We start from the raw sequence: 20417 nt of genomic DNA, 5'->3' as shown, positions 1-20417 counted from the left end.
ATAGTAGTAGTAAAATTTTACTTTACCGGAGTATTTCCATGGTTTTCAGTACTTTTACTTTTACTTTACTTTTACTCCATTACATATCAGATCCAAATAGGCAATTGCTACTTTTTACTCCACTACATTTATTTGAAAACTTCAGTTACTACTTTGTAGATTAGATATTTAATAGATTATTACCACAAAACATTAATCCCTTCAGCCAAATAACGATTTTGTCCATTTGATTTTGTCCATCTGCTATTTTTCATAAGATTTTTATACATTTGAAAACTTGAAATGGGACATTCTGAATAATAAGTAGGCCTACCATCTACTTTTGGTATTTTAGGTACATTTAGATTTTGATGACAATACTTTTGTACTTTTACTCAAGTAGGCCTACATTTTGAATTCCAGACTTTTACTTGTAACATAATATTTCTATATTGCAGTATTGATACTTTTACTTTAAAAAATTGACTTTTTCCACCACTGATATTAACTGCATGGGACTCTGGAACCCCTGGCCTGGAAACCTGACCAATCTAGTAAATGTGCCCAGTCTTCAGAAAACAATGCATGTCTCAATTTATTTTTCCAAAACCAATGGTCTGACAAAGGTCGTAATCATTACAAATATTATGTTTATTCATAAGCTGGTCCGGCCAGCTCTCAGTAATGATAATGAATTCCATTGAACTTCTGGCAACAGTTTTCCTCCGAGTGCAGTGGTTTTCAAGGTCCATTATTTATTTGGCATTTGAGCCACGGACCACCAGATTTAGCCTTCTATTATTTAGACTTGAGAAACATACAGTAGGGATGTCCCGATACCACTTTTTTGCTGACCGAGTACAAGTACGAGTACTTCATTTTGAGTACTTGCCGATACCGAGTACCGATACGAGTACAATTAAGAATAAAAAATGTCTTTAAATTACCTTTTTTTAATTTATTTTTTATCAGCTGTTCCTCACTTTCTGGCTGTATATAACACATTAAATTGCATTGCTTTCCCAGAACATGGCACAACTGCCACACATTTCACTTTTTTTTCAGGTTTAGCCCATGGAAATTCCTGTACTGTGCATGATCTTCTAGATCTGCTATGCTCAAACATTTTGTATTTTTACTTTTGATACTTTAAGAGAGAGAGAGAAAGGCGAAGTGGCGGAACACACACTGCTTTGTGAGCAGTATCAGACGAGTACCGATACCGCAAAATAGGCCGGTATCGGGGCGAGTACCGATACCACGAGTACCGATACCGCATCCCTAATATACAGGTCCATTTGGTTTCATTTTACACTCTCAAGAGTTAAAGTTCTATAAGGATGCATTTGGTAACTCTCCATCATTTAGCTGGGGACCACCTGGAAACCCCTCAAGGACCACTGGTTGAAAATCACAGTGTCTCATATTATGTTGTAAAACGTCTGTCTTATCCTCTTTGAGATGTGCCAGCCGTTCCAACAAGTGACCGAGTGTATGTCTATATCTGAGCACAGCCTCAACATCTGCAATACCGCTGGGTGACCTACCTTCAAGTGGCGCTGTAGAGCAGCCTTGAAACGAATGGACAGAGATTCAACATTGTTCCTCTATAGCTCTCTCTCTCTGTCGTTTGCGTTAGGTATTATCTCTCCGCTCCCCCAGGTACGGGGCCGAAAATTAACTCATCAAAGGTATCCCAGCAGCTTACTGAGAAATTGTTCACTTTGTGATACAAGCACCGAATTTTGCACGTTTCCTCTGGACCTACTTTTTCCAAAAAGCAAGTTAGCCACTCAATTAAAAACAAATAGGGTCAGGGTCCCATTGACTTTCTATACAGTAAAATAATACAAAAAAATAAATATGCTTTAAGTAGTATGTGAGGGGTCAAACTAGTGGTTTTTCATGATCATGAATCCAATGCAAGCATTTGTTTTGCACGAAAAACATTCCTTGGGCTAGAAAGGCCCCCACAAAAGCGTGAAAAATGATGACTCATCACTAAACCACCGTGAAAAGTGATGACTCATCACTAAACCATAGTTTTGTGGTGGCCTTTCTAGCCCAAGGAATGTTTTTCGTGCAAAACAAATGCTTGCAATGGATTCAGAATCATGAAAAAACCCTATTTTGACCCCTCACATACTACTTAAAGCATATTTATTTTTTGAGCGGTGGTCACACCGTCTCCTATACGTGGCTGTGTGTGGGTATGTATGTATGTATGCGTCCGTCCGTCCGTGTCTGTATGTAGCCTGCAGTACCTTTTCTGACCACACATGTTAAGGGAGGGGCGCTGTTGTTCAGACTCACATTCACACACACACACGCGCGCATGCACGCACGCGCGCGCACACACACACACACACACACACACACACACACACGCAGCCTCCACCGCTCAGTTCACACGAGAAAGTCAATGGGACGGTTGGGACTTGGGACCCCAACCCTATTTGTTTTTAATTGAGTGGCTAACTTGCTTTTTGGAAAAAGTAGGTCCAGAGGAAACTTGCAAAATTCGGTGCTTGTATCACAAAGTGAACAATTCTTCTAAAAGAATTGACTTAAGCTGCCGGGCTACTGGGTGTGATTTTGATATAATCCTTGCCTCGTGAAAACAGCTTTTCCCTTTCCTAACTTCTCTCATAAAAAAGAGAACACAGTAAGCCTTGTGTAAATAAACTAGCCTTGAGCACATTCCACCGACCGAAGTGATGTGCCAAAGATAATGTTCTCCAGAACACACACCCTCGCACATACACCCTCTCTTGCACGCATGCACGCACGTGCACACGCGCACACACACACACACACACACACAGATGTGTCACGCAGTTATTTAGCAATGATCAAAATTATTTCATTATTATTTGTACATTTAAAAGGGAAAAGTTCTAAATAATGATTCTCTCTCTCTCTCTCTCTCTCTCTCTCTCTCTCAAAAAGTTCCTTTTGTGAGATGCAGAGACATCAAGGCAGCTTGACGTTTTGTCTTACCTGGTATGTGTAAAACCCATCAACAGCAACGGAGTATAGACATAATAATAATTATATAGCACCACACTTTGAGGTATTTACAGTGAAATTATGTATCTGCATCCTAAGTAACTGGAGCAACGGGCGCACAACCTCTGTGAGCACTTTAAGGGTTAACGGTCTTGCTCAGAGACACATTGCTGAAGCCTGGAATCGAACCTGGGAACGTTTGGTTTCCCAGCCGGGCTCAGCTCTCCAACCATTCACAGTCATTTTCCTTACCAAACGCTGATCAGTACCGGCGTCAACATTTATAAAATGTAGCTGAGCATTACTGGTAGGTCATAAGTTCACACTAATGCTACATGATGGGATTACTTGCTATGAAAGGAAACACACACAATCAGGTTAGGCACTTACTATGCAATTAATTAACGCAAATGACAACGGTAATTGAGATAGTTAGTATTAGATTAGAAACAATGCACACAGTGGCTGATGTGATGGGTGGTCGCGGTTGTAATAGAGAAGCAGCCTTGGTGGTTTCTTGTTGTGGTCGTGTGTTAAGCAGATGTTTAGCAGTGTAAAAGTGTGAACAGGTTAAACACGCATTCCTCAGAGAACCAGGAAGTTAAGTGTGAGATGTGAATATCACTCAAGCCAAACACAGACACCATGTGACAGCAACAAGCCACTTCCACAGGATCAAACTCAGGTTTATTGTCCAATTCATTTCTGAATCATATACTGTATATGTATATATACACTGTACCTTATATAATGTATAAACACAATGTATAATTATTATTTTACAAAGTACATCAAATCCCCTGTATGTCTGGTATCAACATATTGTGGCCTGTGGAATTCGGATCATTGTTCGTGTTGATGAGTTACAGTAAAAGAACAAAAAAAAATCCCATAGGCAGCCTCCTCGAATCACCATGCAGATATTAATAAACAACACTGTTGTCAATCAAAACAAACATATAAACAAAATAGAAAAGGTGATAAAATGCACATTAATATAATCAATGTATTAATAATCTATGTTATTCAATAACAGGCAAGAACATGAACATAGCTAACAGGTTAGCGAGGTGCAGTTCTTTGGGCAAAGCATTTAAGCTTATAACATTCACTCGTTAAATCAAAAATAACAGTATTTAAAAAAGCCCCCAAAGTAACACTATGACCACTGTCAGGAATGCTCCACTGTCAAATGTGTGGATGTTTATGTCAATTTGTGACATCTACTAAAGCAAGAAAATGTTTAATTACATGCAATACTAGCAAAGAAAATGCAATTAGTCGGTCCCAATCTGAACAAGGCTCATTGTCGTCTGATCCTACAACACCCAGAATACACTGCAAAAAACCATTGCTCCTAGTGGCAGAGGTTACAATCAATTACTGTAGCACCATGTACAGTCTATACTGATACCGATAAAGACATGGAGATGATGAAGAATAGTGGAGTATTCCTTTAAGTGTATATGGCAGAGATAAAGTTACAAGTAAAAATGAGCCAACAAAATCCTCTGTGGTCCTAGTGAGATGGTCCCAAACCAAAAAGTAAACTGGAATAAATATAACTAGCCCCCCAACTGTAGCTACCTAGAGTGAGAAGAACGCTGTTCTTCGGAATGAGAATGTCGCCAGGGAAGCGCAGGAGAGAGACAGAAGAGAGAGACCAAACACCAGTGACCAACACGGTGCCACTCAGCTGGTCTGGTTTGGTAATTTCTTTTTTTTTCTTTTCTTGGTATTCCCGTTGTGTGCGAGAGAGAACCGCACATAGCACAAAATGCTGTGCCGAAGAATGTTACTTGCTATCCAGTCTTAGGACCTGCTCCTTACCATTAACAGTTAGAGACTTTAGCTGGCCGTCTTCCTCCACTTCCACACGTTCCTGGCCATTTTCCACAATCCTGTCAAAGAGAAGAGACACAGGAAAAAGGTTTGTTTGAGATGTCTTACGCCTAATGCACAGTATATACGTTGCTGCATGTCCCATATCTCATCTTGCAGTCGCTTCACAGCGGCTGCAGGACATTTCCTCAGTACCGTTTTGTGGTGATTTTCCTGCCGTTGATGAACTTGGTAGAGCTCGACACGGATCTGAAGTTGCCCATTCCTCCGCCTCCCATGCCACCGATGGATGAGGACGAGAAGGATGCGAATCCCCCTCCGCCCATCTGTCCGAATGAGGTAAAGCCTGTAGCAATGACAAAAAATGCAAAAATCCAATTTCAAGAACACAACGCTGCTTAATATTAGGGAGCTGTCATTCCTACAAAACAGCAAATGTAATCGCACACTAGAACATTATTGACCATTCATGGATTCAGTGTCCCATAACTGTACCATTACTGATTCGGTAAAGTACACACCTGAATCAAACCCTGAGATACCTCCGCCAAACCCTGGGAAGCCCCCGAAACCGTGGTAAAATGGCCCCCCAGTCCTGCTTCGGCTCATGCCCCGCTGGCGACTGCGGCCTCCTCCGAAGAAGTCTTCAAATGGGTCATCGGCTGTGAAGAGTAGGTCAAAAAACTGTAAACTTCTAGGGTAGATAATGCCAGAATTTTCCCAGGAAATGTTATTGGTGTTGTGGTTTTTGAGTCCCTTGCCTGTACGCTCCCTTCCCTATGCCAGGGGTTCCCAAACTTTTTTGTCTCAGGGCACCCCATAAATATTCTTTTAATCCGAGGCACCCCTACATTATAATTTTCACTCCCAGCAACTTATATTTATAGCATATCGTCGTTGTCGGGTGGATACCTTGTATGTCCAAAACCGTTCGTTTTGTATTTATCATCTATAAAATGTACTGAACTAGTGAAAACAGCAGATCTACAAGCACACAACGCCTTGCATCGCGAGGCATTGTGTGCTTGTAGATCGGCTGTTTTCCCTAGTTTTGTGCGACAGTCTTGTATGATGAAGCAGGGCTTTGCTTTACCAAAAGACGTACACATTTGAAACATGGAGATACAAGGTTTCTGCACGACAGTGACGATATTTTAGTGATTATGTTGCGAGGAAAACATGGAGATAATAGCCATTTTGGTTAGAACTGACTGAAAATAACTTTGTACTTCAAGTTTAAAATGATACTAAATATTTTTTCAAGTGTCCAAATAAATTCCAAATATTATCAAATGATCTCGCGGCACCCCTAGACTGCCGTCGCGGCACCCCAGGGGGCCCGTCACCCACTTTGAAAACCCCTGCCCTATGCTGTGTCTTTCTCAAGTTTTCCTTTTGTCCTTAAAATCTGCATGACTGATTATGTGATGATATCTGTGCAGTTCTGCACTATAGTTCAACAACTCTTTCCTCAAAAGTATACATAACGAGTCACAGCCATCGTTGTATTAGAATTCTAATATAGCAATGGTCTTTCTTTATGTACTAGCAGCTCATACATGGGCAACTGGCAGCCCAGGGGCCACATGTGGTGCCCACACTTAATGCGGCCCACAGGTTAATATTGGAATAATAATAATAATACTGAAAGAGGCCTATTATTGATTTCAGATGAGTTACTATTACAAACATGCAAATATGACCCTCTTTAATTACTTCAGGGTTAGGGTTACTTCACTATATTAGTAACTTATCACTTGTATTTTATATGTCCAATGTTTTTGTATTTAAGTTCATGAAGTTAACATAAGCATGCATTTGAAATGAAATGTTCAGGATTCCAATTAAAAAATAGCAAAGAAAATTGCTATACTTTTGTCTGACATAGAATGACGAAGTAGGGCATTCATTTACGTTAAAATACGGAGATAAGAGGTTTATGTCAGACAGTATATTATGCAGTGTGGCCCTCTGGAGTGAGTGTGAAAATATAGTGGCCCTCTCCATCATTAAAGTTGCCCACCCCTGCTGTACAGTTTAAGTGTTGAATGAAACCCCTGTTGCAATTGTGACATAATCAGCCACATGATTTGGATCAATTGCCGAGAGATAGGCATTGGAGAACAAGACAAAGTATTTTCAAGGTCTGTGCCGTTTCAAGAATTATTTCCATGGGTTTCTTTCCCTGTTTTGCTCTTTTAATTTTTATGGAGAATGGAGCTTTTTATTTTTTTTGCAGAAACCCGCAAATGGCAAGAAACCACTCCATTCCCATTGAAAAGCAGAATCCATCTTCATGGGTAGATTTAAACTTCGAAGTCGAGAAGGTAAAAAAGAAATGCAAAAATAGCTGATCTACAAGCTCAATGTTCTGCCAATCCACTGGAAATCTACTGTCTTGCCAATGGCAGGACACGTGAAGTTTTGAAATGGCACATCTGTAATTCTAATGACTCTGGCCTTTGAAGGAAAAATATGTGATCAATTTTGCATTTGACATTTTACTTAATATTCATTTTCAGTAAGTAAAGTAAATATGTAAGCAGAGATATTAAGATCCATCTAATATCATAAATTAGTTATATAATCCATATATCTAAGGATTTATCTAAGGCATTTATCAAATAGCATTTGACTCATTTTGAAATGAAAACCTTCAGTCCATTTCCTACTGAAAAGGATCCAACAGGGCTGCAGACTCACACACTAATGGAATCCATCACGACCATCCACCGCCATCATTTGTGGAACAATCTTGATAATTTACTGTCAAAATACCCTGGCCATTAACTCTCATTATAATGCCCAGTGGACGTAATGCTAATTGTGCTTTGCCAATCTGGGTCATTCCAGCAGGATGCGGCTGGTTCACTGGCAAAGTCTGCCTGCAAAAAGGCTAAAAAACCTCTTGGAATCTTGTAGCTCCCTTCAGGGAGGAAAGCTTATAATACAACTAGACCTTGAGCACTGCACTAACCCCATTAGCGTTCCTTGACTGAAGTGAAGTAATTCTAGCTTAAAGCTACTCTCAGGACCATGTCAATAACAACAGACAACAGAACAAAATCTCGCTTGTACTCCTTTCAGTGTATGCCGTTCCTTTGTAAAAGTGAATGCCTTTTTTGTCCGTCTTCTTTTATCGGAGATGAGTTTTCCCGGGGGACATTCAGAAAGCGAGGAGAGAAAACAGTGAAACAGACCATGTGTTATTTTCTTCGAGGGAAACCGGATCAGTGTACACAGCAGTGGTGGAAAAAGTACCCACATGTTTCACTTAAAGGAGTCATTCAGACCAAAACACATATAGGGTTAAATCTGCCTTTTATCATACCCCTTCATACCTGCTTTAGTCGATTTTTTTCATAGTTGCCCCTGTTGCTGAGTAGATAGTCCTTAGGCTAGTGCGGTTATTTCTTTAGCTTCAAAGTTAGTATTTTTTTATTGGATTGTGTTTACACAACGTCCTGAGACCAACCAAGAAGGCTCAAAGAAGGAGAAGACACCACCCGGAAGTTGGCACACCACGGGTCCATGCGCCATGACACTTTTGGGTGGCGGAAGTGGCAACGCTAATGTTATTCACCGAAAACTTCCGCCACCCAAAGTGTCATGGCGGATGGCCATGGAGCCTAAAATGACGTCGGTGTCCATTCCTTCTTTGATCTTCCTTGAGACCAACCAAACCGCTGTTTTGACCTCACAGGCACCCTTACTTGTCAAACAGACGAGAAGATCCTCTGCTCCTCCCCTCCCTTTCTAGGCTCTCCCAAAGATATTTAATTAATGAAGATAGCTTATCCTCATTGGATCCACTAGAGTGCGACATGGTACACAAATCCTACAAATAGACTCCTAAGTGGGCGCCGGCTCTGACGGCAAATCTCGCGCACGTCCTGTTTACTGGTGCTATAGATCCCGCGAGAGTGTGTTGCTGGGACAGCTAAAGAGCAATAATAAAGTTGATTTTCTCAGTTGTTGTGTCGCTGAAAAAAGCCACTTTAGTATGACAATTTTGTTAATATTATGTGGCTTGTGATGATCTGGTCCAATATTTAGTTCAGTGACTATAGCTTCTGAACTATTATTTTGCTCTGTGTTCACGTTAGCTCTCCCATTGTAAATGAATAGACTCCAAACATGCTTCCGCCTCCTAAAAAGGTATCTACCTACGTCACACAGAAACGGGAAGTACAGGTCTTTTGCACCCTCTTGCTATCGCCCTCTTGGGCTCTCCTCTCCCTGCTCTGGTGCAGAGCAGAAGCTGTTTGACAAGCCGAAATCTAGGAACAGGGGCAGCTATGAAAAAAATCGACTAAAGCAGGTATGAAGGGGTATGATAAAAGGCAGATTTAACCCTATATGTGTTTTGGTCTGAACGACTCCTTTAAGTAAAAATAACAATACTGCAATGTAGAAATACTAAAAGCCTGGAATTAAAAATGTACTTGAGTAAAAGTACAAAAGTATTGGTATCAAAATGTTACAAAAGTAAAAGTACTCATTGTGCACAATGTCCCGTTTCAAGTTTTCAAATGTCTAAAAATCTTTTGAAAATAGCAGATCTACAGAACGGCTATTTTCAAATGGCCAAAAATATATACAGGGCAAAAAAGTTTATCTAAAAAAGATAAAAAGATAAAAAAAGTTTTAAAATAAATGTAGTGATTCAGGTATGTCTTGTCAAGTACAATATTTGAATCCGAGATGTAGTGGAGTAGCAGTAAAATTACTGGAAATTGGAAATACTCAAGTAAAGTACAACTACCTCAAAATTGTACTTAAGTACATAATATACTCACTTACTTTACAACACTGGCACACACACACACACACACACACACACACACACACACACACACACATACACACACACACACACACACACACACACACACACACACACACACACACACACACACACACAGCTGCTAACTCTCACGCCACACATCATATTTCTCACGCCGTCAAATCACCAGCCGTCAAATCACCAGCCGTCAAAGTGGAAAACTGCGTCAACTCAAGTGCCACTGAGACATCCAATTCGGCGATTTGAGCAACAAATGGCTTAAAATATTGTATCTGATTCTGAAGTAGCCTAGTAATCCCACCCTTTAACTATGTGGAAAGCAAAAACGATTAGATGCGTGTGTGCATCTGGTGTGAGGGAAGCTGCGTGCACGTTCCCTGCGCACGTAATTCTTTACAGTATGATCGTCGCCGACAGGAGGATCTACAACATAGATTAATTCATGTTCTATGTTCAACAAATCCAAAATGTTAACAGCCGGGTGTACCTTGGACTTCGCTGTCTGATCAAGTTTTTATTAACTTAATTTGACCGATGTTTAATTATTTAGAGAACAACTCCTGTGTCTGCCCAATGTGCCCATACATGGGGAAGGGCTTTTGGATGGATGAGTGAGTGTGCAAAAAGAACAGATCTTCAAGCAAAAGACGTGTTGCAGTTTAATGGATTACATGTAAACATTTATCCATAATTTTCCCATGCTAGTAAAGCCTGATAACTTATCAAACTCCCTGTTAGAATGCTCCAGAATACAGGAAATAACATACTACTCCTTTAAAACCTTTCTGGGGAGCTTGTCTCAGTTGCAGTCTTTCAGCTGATTTGTGCTGGGTGACTGACAGATCCACAGGGCCAGCTGGAACCCACTGCAGTTCACTAGAACAGTGCATCTCAAACTTATTCATGTCAAGGACCCCCCAAATCCATATGTATTTGGCCACGGACCCCCATAATTATCTTTATCAAGATTTCTTTAAAAATCACACCTAGTGTGAAGTGAGCGGTGCTATTTATGAGTTAATTTCATCAAATCACACCTAGTGTGAAGTGAACGGTTCTAATTTGAAAGTGGTTAAATTGTTTTTGATTGTTTATTAACTCATTTCGCTGGGAACCACCCGGAACCCCCTCAAAGAGGAAGACCCTGAGGTCTTTGAGAACCACTGCACTAGATGAAGCCCATTACATAGTCAGTAAAGGGATAGAGGCTCGAGTGGTACAGTTGTTAACGCTTCCCCAACTGATACAGTATATGTTGAGGAATTACTCTTTAACTTGCTCCAACAGCTGAATAACATGCTGAGGACAGAAGAAGCGAGAATGTAATTTGATGATGCAGACAGTATGATGAAATAAGCCAAATTCACTTTTCTCTATTAGGAAATTTGGTTGGCTGGTGGCCCCTTTAAAAAAAACAGACCCTGCTTTCTAATCCTCCTTAGTAGTATACAGCCTCTCTTTCTGGCAACCTTACACTCCGACTCTGAATCTCCGTCACTCTGTTGTGAATACTTCCCGAATAAACAGCAACAGCTGTGGTCCGCCACTTCGTTCTGTATGTTTCCTAGGTTATCAGATGCAATGGTACTGCAAGTCAGAAACATGTGGACACGTTTTCCAACTGGCAATTCAATTTAACCAAGTCTGCTGACCGGCTAATGTTATCCCTGGCTGGATCTGCAGGGGTTAACAGGATGTCCACTTTTCACGTACCATGCTTAATTAAAGATATTCTTGTCTCCCAATTTTCCAACAAGCTTCTTCCCTGTCTCACAGACACCTTTACATACACACAAACACAGTCACACACACTCTCTCTAGACCACGTTTGACATGTGCTCCAACACATGCGGGGACACACGCGCTTGGCGTTATTACAACTGCTCTTGTTTTAATACGGAAGCTATTTTTGAAAGCATTCCAGTTGAGTGATGTAGGCGCTCATATCCGTCCTCTGTCTGTGTCTGGACTCCATATTTAGAGCTGCACAGGGTGAACTACACATGCCTTCCAATCAGCAATACGCTGAACCCTGCGCAGCCTTAATACGCTGAACCCCGCGCAGCCTTTTCCAGACAAATCAACTCCTAGTACTACTAGGGCTGTCACCACTGTCTCTCAAATGATTACGAATAACAATTCAATTGCGTTTCTGTTGTGGAACTTCATGAATAAAAATGACATTTCTGTTTTTGGCTTTTAGGCTTCATAAACTTACATAATTTAAAACTTTGTAGATGAATGGTGGAAATAGCTGCTCTACAAGCTCAGAGCTTGTAGATCTGCTATTTCCAAAATGTTCTTTAATGTTTGAAAATATATGAAACTTCAACATGGAAATGATTATGATGTTAGGCCAAGAAGTGCTCATGACAGAACAAGACATTCTCTGAAACGATAAGACTAAGTTATACTTTGTTGCACGATGTTGTTGCGCTCCTCGTTTGAAAACCTGTTCTTTTCGGTGAGTGACACTGACTTCCCATCATCCTTGTCGCTCTTGCCTTGAATTAACAGGACAGACGTGTCCTTTGTTATTATTTCTCTTTTTTATTTATATCTCTGCCGTCTCAAAAGATCACAGGAGCATCAGATGACAACTAATGTCAGGGCACCTTGGATCTGACCTTGACCTCCTTGTCAGTTTCTTAGAATAGTGCTGAACTTGGGAAGTGAAACTGGTTTCTACAAGTGAGATCATCCTAATTCACCCTGGATCCAAAGGCATCAGCTAAGTACAGTAGCTGAAACATGAAATGTATTTGTGACTCCTGTGCAGTACAAGAATACAGAAGTCAATTTTACTACTCGTAACAACAACCATTAGGTGCCTGCAGCAACAAGACAATGTTCTCTTACATCTACATGACCGGACAATGGTCAACAGTTTCTAATACAGCAACCCGAAATACAATAGCTCTATCTGTAGTCACCTCCCTAATCGAATTAGGTTTCACTAGACAGATGTTTTTTGTTCCCGCTATGTGACCTTCTACACTCTCTCTTGAAACAAATCCAAACAAGTGTCACAATAAACAAAAGCGCACTCGACTAATTCCAGATTAAGTCCTACAGTAAATCCACCGTAATGGTTCAGCAATAAACAATGGCGTTCAGATGTGCCGCCCAGCAGAGCCGGTCACAGTTCAGACGGTGGGAGAGGACGTCGTGCGGTGTACTGTCGACGCACCACGCGGTGGAGTGTGAGGATTAGCGCAAGGTTTTCTAAAAGGCTTTCTGGGGTTTAGACCTCTCTCCACAGGGGTTAACAGAGGGAGAGTGGCTCTCCAAGGTGCTCAATCATGCACTATCTAATAGGAAAAACAATTAGGAAATGGCACTGTCAGCATGAAGATTCGATTGTGAAAACAGCAGGGGGACAATGTGCTTTCTGTCGCTCTCTCTCTCCGTCTGTCTGTGGTGCTTTCTATCTAGCGTTTGTTTATTGATGTGTGCCAAATACAAAAGTGGAAATGTGAGTACTTTGTCCTCCATTGATTTGAAATTTGGAATGTGCTGCCTTTTGGGGATTTTTGTACGTCCTGTCTGTCTGTCTGTCTCTCTCTCTCAGTGTTTCTGTCTATCTCTCTACTATTATTTACTGCATAGGGAAAACGTCCATATTCTTCTTGACCAGAAATCTAAAATGCTGCTGTGCAGCATCAAATATGCAGTGAGCTGAGGATAACTGTGATGAATTGTTAATACCAGCAGTGGATGTGCTCTACTCGGACTCTCCTCCACCACGTCCTATTTTCTCTTGGAATATATGGTTGTCGCTGTTGGGCAGAAACCTTACATCTCCATATTTCAATGTTGTACATTTTTTTCGTAAATGATTGCCCTGCTTTGTAGTACCAGCACAGTGGCCTTGTGGTTTGAATGTCCGCCCTGAGAATGGGAGGTCGGGTTCGATCCCCGGCCAGGTCATACCAAAGACTCTAGGGTGTGTGCGCCGGTGGCTTACCAAAGAAATCTGCAAACGGATCTCTGCCACCGAAGAATTCCCTAAAAACGTCCTCTGGATTACGGAATGTAAAGTTGCTGTAGTGGTCGCCGTTGCGATAATGCCCTCCTGTCGGGGAGAAGATGAAGAAAAGCAAATTCACAGTCATCAATATGCAAACTGTTTTAAGATTCCAACAAATGTAATCAGTAAAAAATCCTTTATGTTTAAAGGACAACTTTGGTTTTGACAACAAGGGTTCATATTTTAGATTGTAATTAGAGAAAAGAAAATATGAGTGTTAAAATGTTTCCATTTACTGCTTTCTATTGTTTTAGCGATTTTAGTATTTTGATTTCAGTGGGTGGGGGCATGCTTACAAGTGGCTAAATATGTCTTTTTAGACACAATAAGCCAGCAATTTCTTTGTTACTATTTACACCAGCCTCCAAAAGTCACATCTGCCCATGAAAGATTGCAGTGCATCTTGGGAATGGGCATATTTTGTCTAAAAAGACATGCTGGGGGCATGCATGCAAATCAAAATTGTTAAAATCACGATAGAAAGATTTTAACGCTCATCTTTTCTTTTCTCTAATGACTATCTAAAATATGAACCCTTGTTGTAAAAAAACAAAGTTGTCCTTTAAAGCTCCCTCTGACTGGAACAATTTACCTGACCATTACCGGTCAATAACGTCTTTTAAATTGTTCAAAACTGCGCCGTCCTTTCACCTTGAGATTACCTGTTCATGCTTTGACTAATTAATCATTATAAACTAACTATTAACCAATGATCCATTGTGTGCTCTGTACTATGTGTATTAAGAGTTGTGGTGGTTGTTGTTGTATGTTCTGATTTTAGTTTAGTTTAGATTAGTTTTGTTTCTTTGTCTTGTTGATGTTGTCTGAACTCCCTGTGAAAGTTCTATGTATGAATTTTGTAAATCTGTTGGACTCCCTCGAAAACAACATGGTAAGGGATTATTCATAATAAAATAATTAAAATATATTTCCGTCTGGGGAAAAGATGATGTGCTTGGTGTGTCAAAGTGCACCATATGCAAATGGCGGAGTTGTCGTTCAGAGCAGTTTTGCACCCATGAATACAGTGAGCTGTTGGTATCTCCTGTAATAGTTTCAAGGTGGAATATATTCTCCCTTTTTATAGTTAACATTACATATCATGCATATACTGTATACAAGTGGTTGTTCTCAACTTTGTTCTGGGTCAGGGCCCACTTGAAGATATTGAAAGCATCTGACCCATCTGACCACTTTTTTCCACATGCTTTTTCAGAGACGTTTATTTTAATGATCAATCTAGCAATTGTGTTCCATCATGGATCAATGGAACTAACGTAGTATACTTATATACTTAAGTTATTATTTATTGTCATCACTTTTTAATATATAAATGATATATTATCATTATAAATCGTATAGGTGTTTCGCCAATTCCCCCATTTGTACCCTCGCAACACCCGCCCCACAGGTTGAGAACCACTGATATGCTACTATTCTGGTCCCAGCTAGGTGTGTATTATGGCTGTAAGATTTAGGGCTTTGTACGGTATGTGTGTGCAGTGACCACTGGATTCTAGCCTGTACAACATTATCATAATATCCCTGGTTATTATGTAAGTTATTCACTTACCTCCTCCTCCGCCTGAGAGGCCATCTTTACCATATCGGTCATACATATCCCTCTTGTTTTCTGGGGAGAAGAGACAGAGCAGTGCTTAAGGTAGGATTAAGGACAAGAGATAGAGCAGATAACCAGTGCATCCCGAATGATACATCGGCCTGATATTTTTAACCAACTTTCAGTCATAGGCTTTCCATTCTCTCGAGACAGAGTCATGATAGCTTACGCTTCAAAGGAAGAGGGACAGACCGACCGAGTGGGCGTTCCCCTTTCTTTGATGATGGCTTGCCAGATTGTAGGCTTTCAAAATAAAATAACTAGATCGATAAAAGAATAATTTCAGTTCATGTGTATTTTAAATGTACTTGTTTGCTTATTCATTTTATAATTCAACTTAAATATTCTTTTAACATATTGAAGTTTAATACTTGATTAAAATCTATCAAAAATTATGTTTTGTTTATTTGTTTGATGTTTACTTAAATCTTCTCAAATTGAAACTTTCATCAAACCAAACTGATTAGAAAAATGTGCACTTTTTGAAAAAGTATCAGTCAAAACATCTGTAATAGGAGGTCTAGGTTTATTTCTATTTTGGAGAGTCTCCAAAATAGGGATAATGGGCAACAGCAAATTTGTGGTGTTAGGATCACAAAAGGCCTTCACATAAACTGTAAAACTAAATTCCTTACCAACAAACTCATTTGGCCATTCATTTTGACAAATCCTACAGTGGAGTCCAGTCGAAGTATTACATAACTACTATATTGTCTAAATATATACAGTAAATTCCACAGAATACTTAGACCCTCTATACTGACCTGAATTGCACTGCACTCCTTTCGATCTACACCAAATCTCTCACTAAAACATTCACCAAAAATAGCAGATCTACTAGCTGCTATTGAGCTTGTCGATCTGCTATCTTGCTGGGGTTCAAGTGGTTAAATGTCAAGTATAAGGTTATTTTTCAATCTGTCCTAAAGGAAAACGGATATTCTGTCAAGTTTTCTTCGTGACATACAGTACTGTATCTTAGGCGGAAAGATTTACACATTTACGTAACCATAATATGACATAAATGTAATGTGCTATAAAGTAACAATGTAATTCAGAGCTTCTGTGGATGAAAAGGTTATTTGCAGGGGCGCCCTGAGCCAATTCAGTTTGAGAACCACTGATTTATAACATACAGTTCATGAGAAAAACGATCTGTCTGAGGCAGGGGCACTGCCTCAGTTATACCGGTGTCATGCTCAGTAAATAGCATATTTAAGAAGCTCACAGCGAATGTGACGCGTTGTGAGCTTGTGTATGTGCTATTTACAGCAAACAACACCAGCATGGGGCCCAGATCTAGACAGGGTCCCTGGAGCACACCAGTGATACCAGGATTTGATACTTTCTTGGCATCAGTGAAGCTCACTGATGCCAAAAAGGCTTTTTCATTGTTAAGAGTGTTAGTTTAGTTAGCAGGCCTGCCTTTCCAGCTCTTTAGCAAAAAAAAAATCACACTTGTGTGAACTGAGCGGTGGTGTGTGTGTGTGTGTGTGTGTGTGTGTGTGTGTGTGTGTGTGTGTGTGTGTGTGTGTGTGTGTGTGTGTGTGTGTGTGTGTGTGTGTGTGTGTGTGCAACAGCGCCCCTCCCTTAACATGTGTGGTCAGAAAAGGTTACTGCAGGCTACGGACACGGAGACAGACAGACATACATACCCACACACACGGCCACGTATAGGAGCGTTGTGACCACCGCTCAAAAAAAGCTTAACATTTTAACAAACGTTTTAGTTTTAACCAGAAAAAGATCACTTAGCTTCTTTCAAAGGTGCACTGTGTAGCTTTATTCAGCTTGTCAGAAGTTGTCACCAGTAAATACATCTTGGAGAGAGCTGTGTTTAGTAACCTTAAGGAAGATGTTTCTAAATAAAAGTGGAAGCAACCTCATAACCAGCATACGGTACATAGCAGCCATTTAAATAGCATAACCCAGAAGGCTATTTTGTTGTTAAACCAGCTAAGCCTAAGTAATTGATGAGTAGTATAATTTTAGCACATGATTCAGCTACTTCAAGGGGGGAATTCCAAATTGTTGCAATTGATGCATTAAAAATTGCAACAAACAAATACTGAAAATGCTTTTACGCTGTATCACCAAGCACTTAAAAATAAATCAACTTTTCAAATACCACGTGGTGCTTTGTCGAACATCTACACGAACACAACTGGCACCTGTTTCGGGGGAGGGTGATAATTGGCACTGCACGTAATCTTACGGGCTAGGGCGGTACCTGTCAGCAGGGAGTTTTAGGCTGGAGGAGTGGGATGTGGCTCTACAACGTCCTCCCAGTGGGGGCTCCTCACTGGAAGGTGAGTCAATTGGATACAACAGCAGTGACAACACGGAAATGTGTGTGGGGAGGAATCAATTGGCGACTACATTGAGAAAAATTGGTACATTTTATTTTTATTTTTTAATGTGTTGTCAGTTTAAATTATACTTTTAGGGGGCCAGGTGTCAGGGGGCCCAGGATGCAGCCTGACCCCAGTCACATCTAATGTTTTGCAACAGTCTCTGTAATGCAGTGCTCTCTGATGGAAGTTAATTCAACCACTGCCTGCCTAGATATGTTCCAAACCGCCACCTCAGGTCTTCTAGTGCTGACCTGCTTGATGTGCCTACAACCCTACAATGACATATCAAAAATATGGTGAAGCAACATTCTGCTTCTACGGGCCGACGGCTTGGAATAAACTCCCATTACACCTACGACAGGCAGCGTCTGATTTAAAGCAGTTTTAGTTGAGTTTACATGTCTGTGCTCTTATTCATGTCCGCACTGTCTTGAAAATTGTTTTTAATATGTTTAATGTTCTTATGTTTTTACCTTTCTGCTTTATTGATAATCATTTGTACTTTTCTGTTAAGCACATGTGCTTCACTTTTGCTCTGTAAAGCACTTTGAGCTGCATTTCATGTCACGAAAGGTGCTATACAAATAAAGTTTATTATTATTATTATTATTATTATTATTATCGGGTGTACTGGAATTTTACTATTTAAACACTGATAACACTGCATTAACTCTAATGTTTCGCCTGCCAATTCTCCAGCTCTGTGCTTTCTTTGTGGCAATGACAAATGTACCTTGTAATGCCATAATCAATAGACTTCTCTCTATACATTTGAGAACAACATACAGTCGTTTGCTGGATATGGTTAGTTTGCTCCAGCAATAACTGAATCACAGATTAAATGTGTTCATTGTGTGAGAAACCTGCTGAAACACTCAAAGGACACAGTGTCTAGTGTCACATTTCATCACAGGCCAAATCCATAAAGGTAAGTGATATTATTTTGTTAAAATGTGTGTCAAATATCCCTATTGTTCTGATAGCAATCATTGTTATGGACCGTTTGTTCAGTAACAAGGGACTACTTGTCTCCAACTCTTTAGTAAACAGAAAATGCAGGTCGGGAAAACAAAAAACAAAACTTTAACTAAACTAAAACAAGTTAAAAATTAAAGATGCATGTGGTACAATATAACTACAGGTATAAATGTGTGTGTCAAATGTTACAGGAGCATACAGAAATGCTTGTGTTATCATTTTGTGCAGGCCCCATCCTTTTCAAACAAGAGCTCTTTCATGTTTCAAGATCTCTCTTCTAAGAACAACAGAGACAATGTATTGTGTGAGGCATGTGAAACACAGTTTAAATACCCCAGCTTTTTATATATATATATATATATAAAGATCTGGGGTTACAGGAAGACCCCTGTTTTTGAACAAACACTGTATAGCAAGCAATGATGACTATCAGAATTTAGAGCTTCAATGTTTTAACAAATGTTTTAAACCAAAACTTACCCAACCTTTAACTAAGACAGATTAACAAAATTACAAGACAAACCATTATAAGACGTCCTGTAGCAGAAGGTTGACATTTAAGCGCCCACACAAACCCTGAGCACAAACATTTGCCACATTGTATGCTTGCTTTGAAGACTGGCATGTAATGCCCCGTTTCCTGTTGCTGTCACTGGGCGAGTGGTACATGTACACGTGAGTCGTAACTGCAACAAACACGCTCAGACGGCTCAGATCTACAAGCTCACAACGTGCTGAATCGTGACCCATCGCAAGCTTGTAGATCTGCTACTTTCACTATATTTGAAATAGAGCTTAAGAGTTTAATGTTAATGTACCTTTCCCTTCCTAGAAATGTGGTGGAGTCAAATGTACAATATTTGTGTACATACGTATGTACTTACATGCAGTACTCAAGTAAACGTGCTTCGTTACTATTCACCACTGAACCAAGCATGTGTGCTGTAATCAGTGTAATGGACAACCTGAACCTTCCTTGTAAACTGATAAATAATTGTATTTATGTATGTAATACAGTGGTTACCACTCTTTAGCTTGAGACCCAAAAGAGAAATAGCAGATCTACAAGCTCACAATGCATCGCTACGTGCCGCGTTGTAAGCTTGTAGATCGGCTATTTTCACTACTTCCTTTTTTCTTTTCTTTTTTTTCATGGGATTTCTTTGATTTTATGAATTTCTTTTGAAAAATGTTAAGATTTTCGACCCATGTGGCGACCCATTCAAATGTGTCCACTACCCATAAATGGGTCCCGACCCAGTGTTTGGGAATGTAATTCCCAAACAGCTTTAATCCACAATGCATAATATCCCACATGCACACCCATGTGCGTGCACAGTGCACACACACTTACCATCTGACAGCACCTCATATGCTTCTGACAGTTCTTTGAACTTCCTTTCTGCGTCCTCCTTGTTGTCTGGGTTCTTGTCTGGATGCCACTTCAAAGCTAGTTTTCTGTATCTGTGATGCCAATAACACACACACACACACACACACGCACACGCACACGCACACGCACACGCGCGCACACACACACACACACACACACACACACACACACACACACACACACACACACACACACACACACACACACACACACACACACACACACACACACACACACACACACACACACACACACACACACACACACACACACAAATAACATTACTGTAACACAGGGCAGCGATAGGCTATGGAAAAGGGTCCACTTGTGAAAGCTTTAACGTCAGTTTTTAGCTGAAAGGTGCTAACGTTGATAGTGGAAATGTATGAAGAAGGGGGAAGTGA

At 40.3% G+C, this 20417-nt stretch overlaps 1 protein-coding gene across 1 annotated transcript in view; it reads right to left on the bottom strand.

The window, feature by feature from the left end:
• Nucleotides 1–4596: 4596 nt before the first annotated feature.
• The window catches only part of LOC308307165 (dnaJ homolog subfamily B member 6-like), a 32282-nt gene continuing 16461 nt past the window's right edge, over nt 4597–20417 (bottom strand). The window contains exons 3-8 of the mRNA XM_080752336.1: nt 19975–20084; nt 15241–15300; nt 13605–13712; nt 5352–5492; nt 5026–5176; nt 4597–4889 (exon numbers count right to left, since the gene is read on the bottom strand). Coding sequence (XP_080608462.1) covers nt 4784–4889; nt 5026–5176; nt 5352–5492; nt 13605–13712; nt 15241–15300; nt 19975–20084 — 676 coding nt within the window. The 3' untranslated portion in view covers nt 4597–4783. The remainder of the gene's footprint in view (nt 4890–5025; nt 5177–5351; nt 5493–13604; nt 13713–15240; nt 15301–19974; nt 20085–20417) is intronic.

Source organism: Nannobrachium achirus (assembly GCF_963921795.1).
Source record: "Nannobrachium achirus genome assembly, chromosome: 21".
NCBI classification, from domain to species: domain Eukaryota; kingdom Metazoa; phylum Chordata; class Actinopteri; order Myctophiformes; family Myctophidae; genus Nannobrachium; species Nannobrachium achirus.
This window is presented reverse-complemented; position numbering and strand designations above follow the sequence as displayed.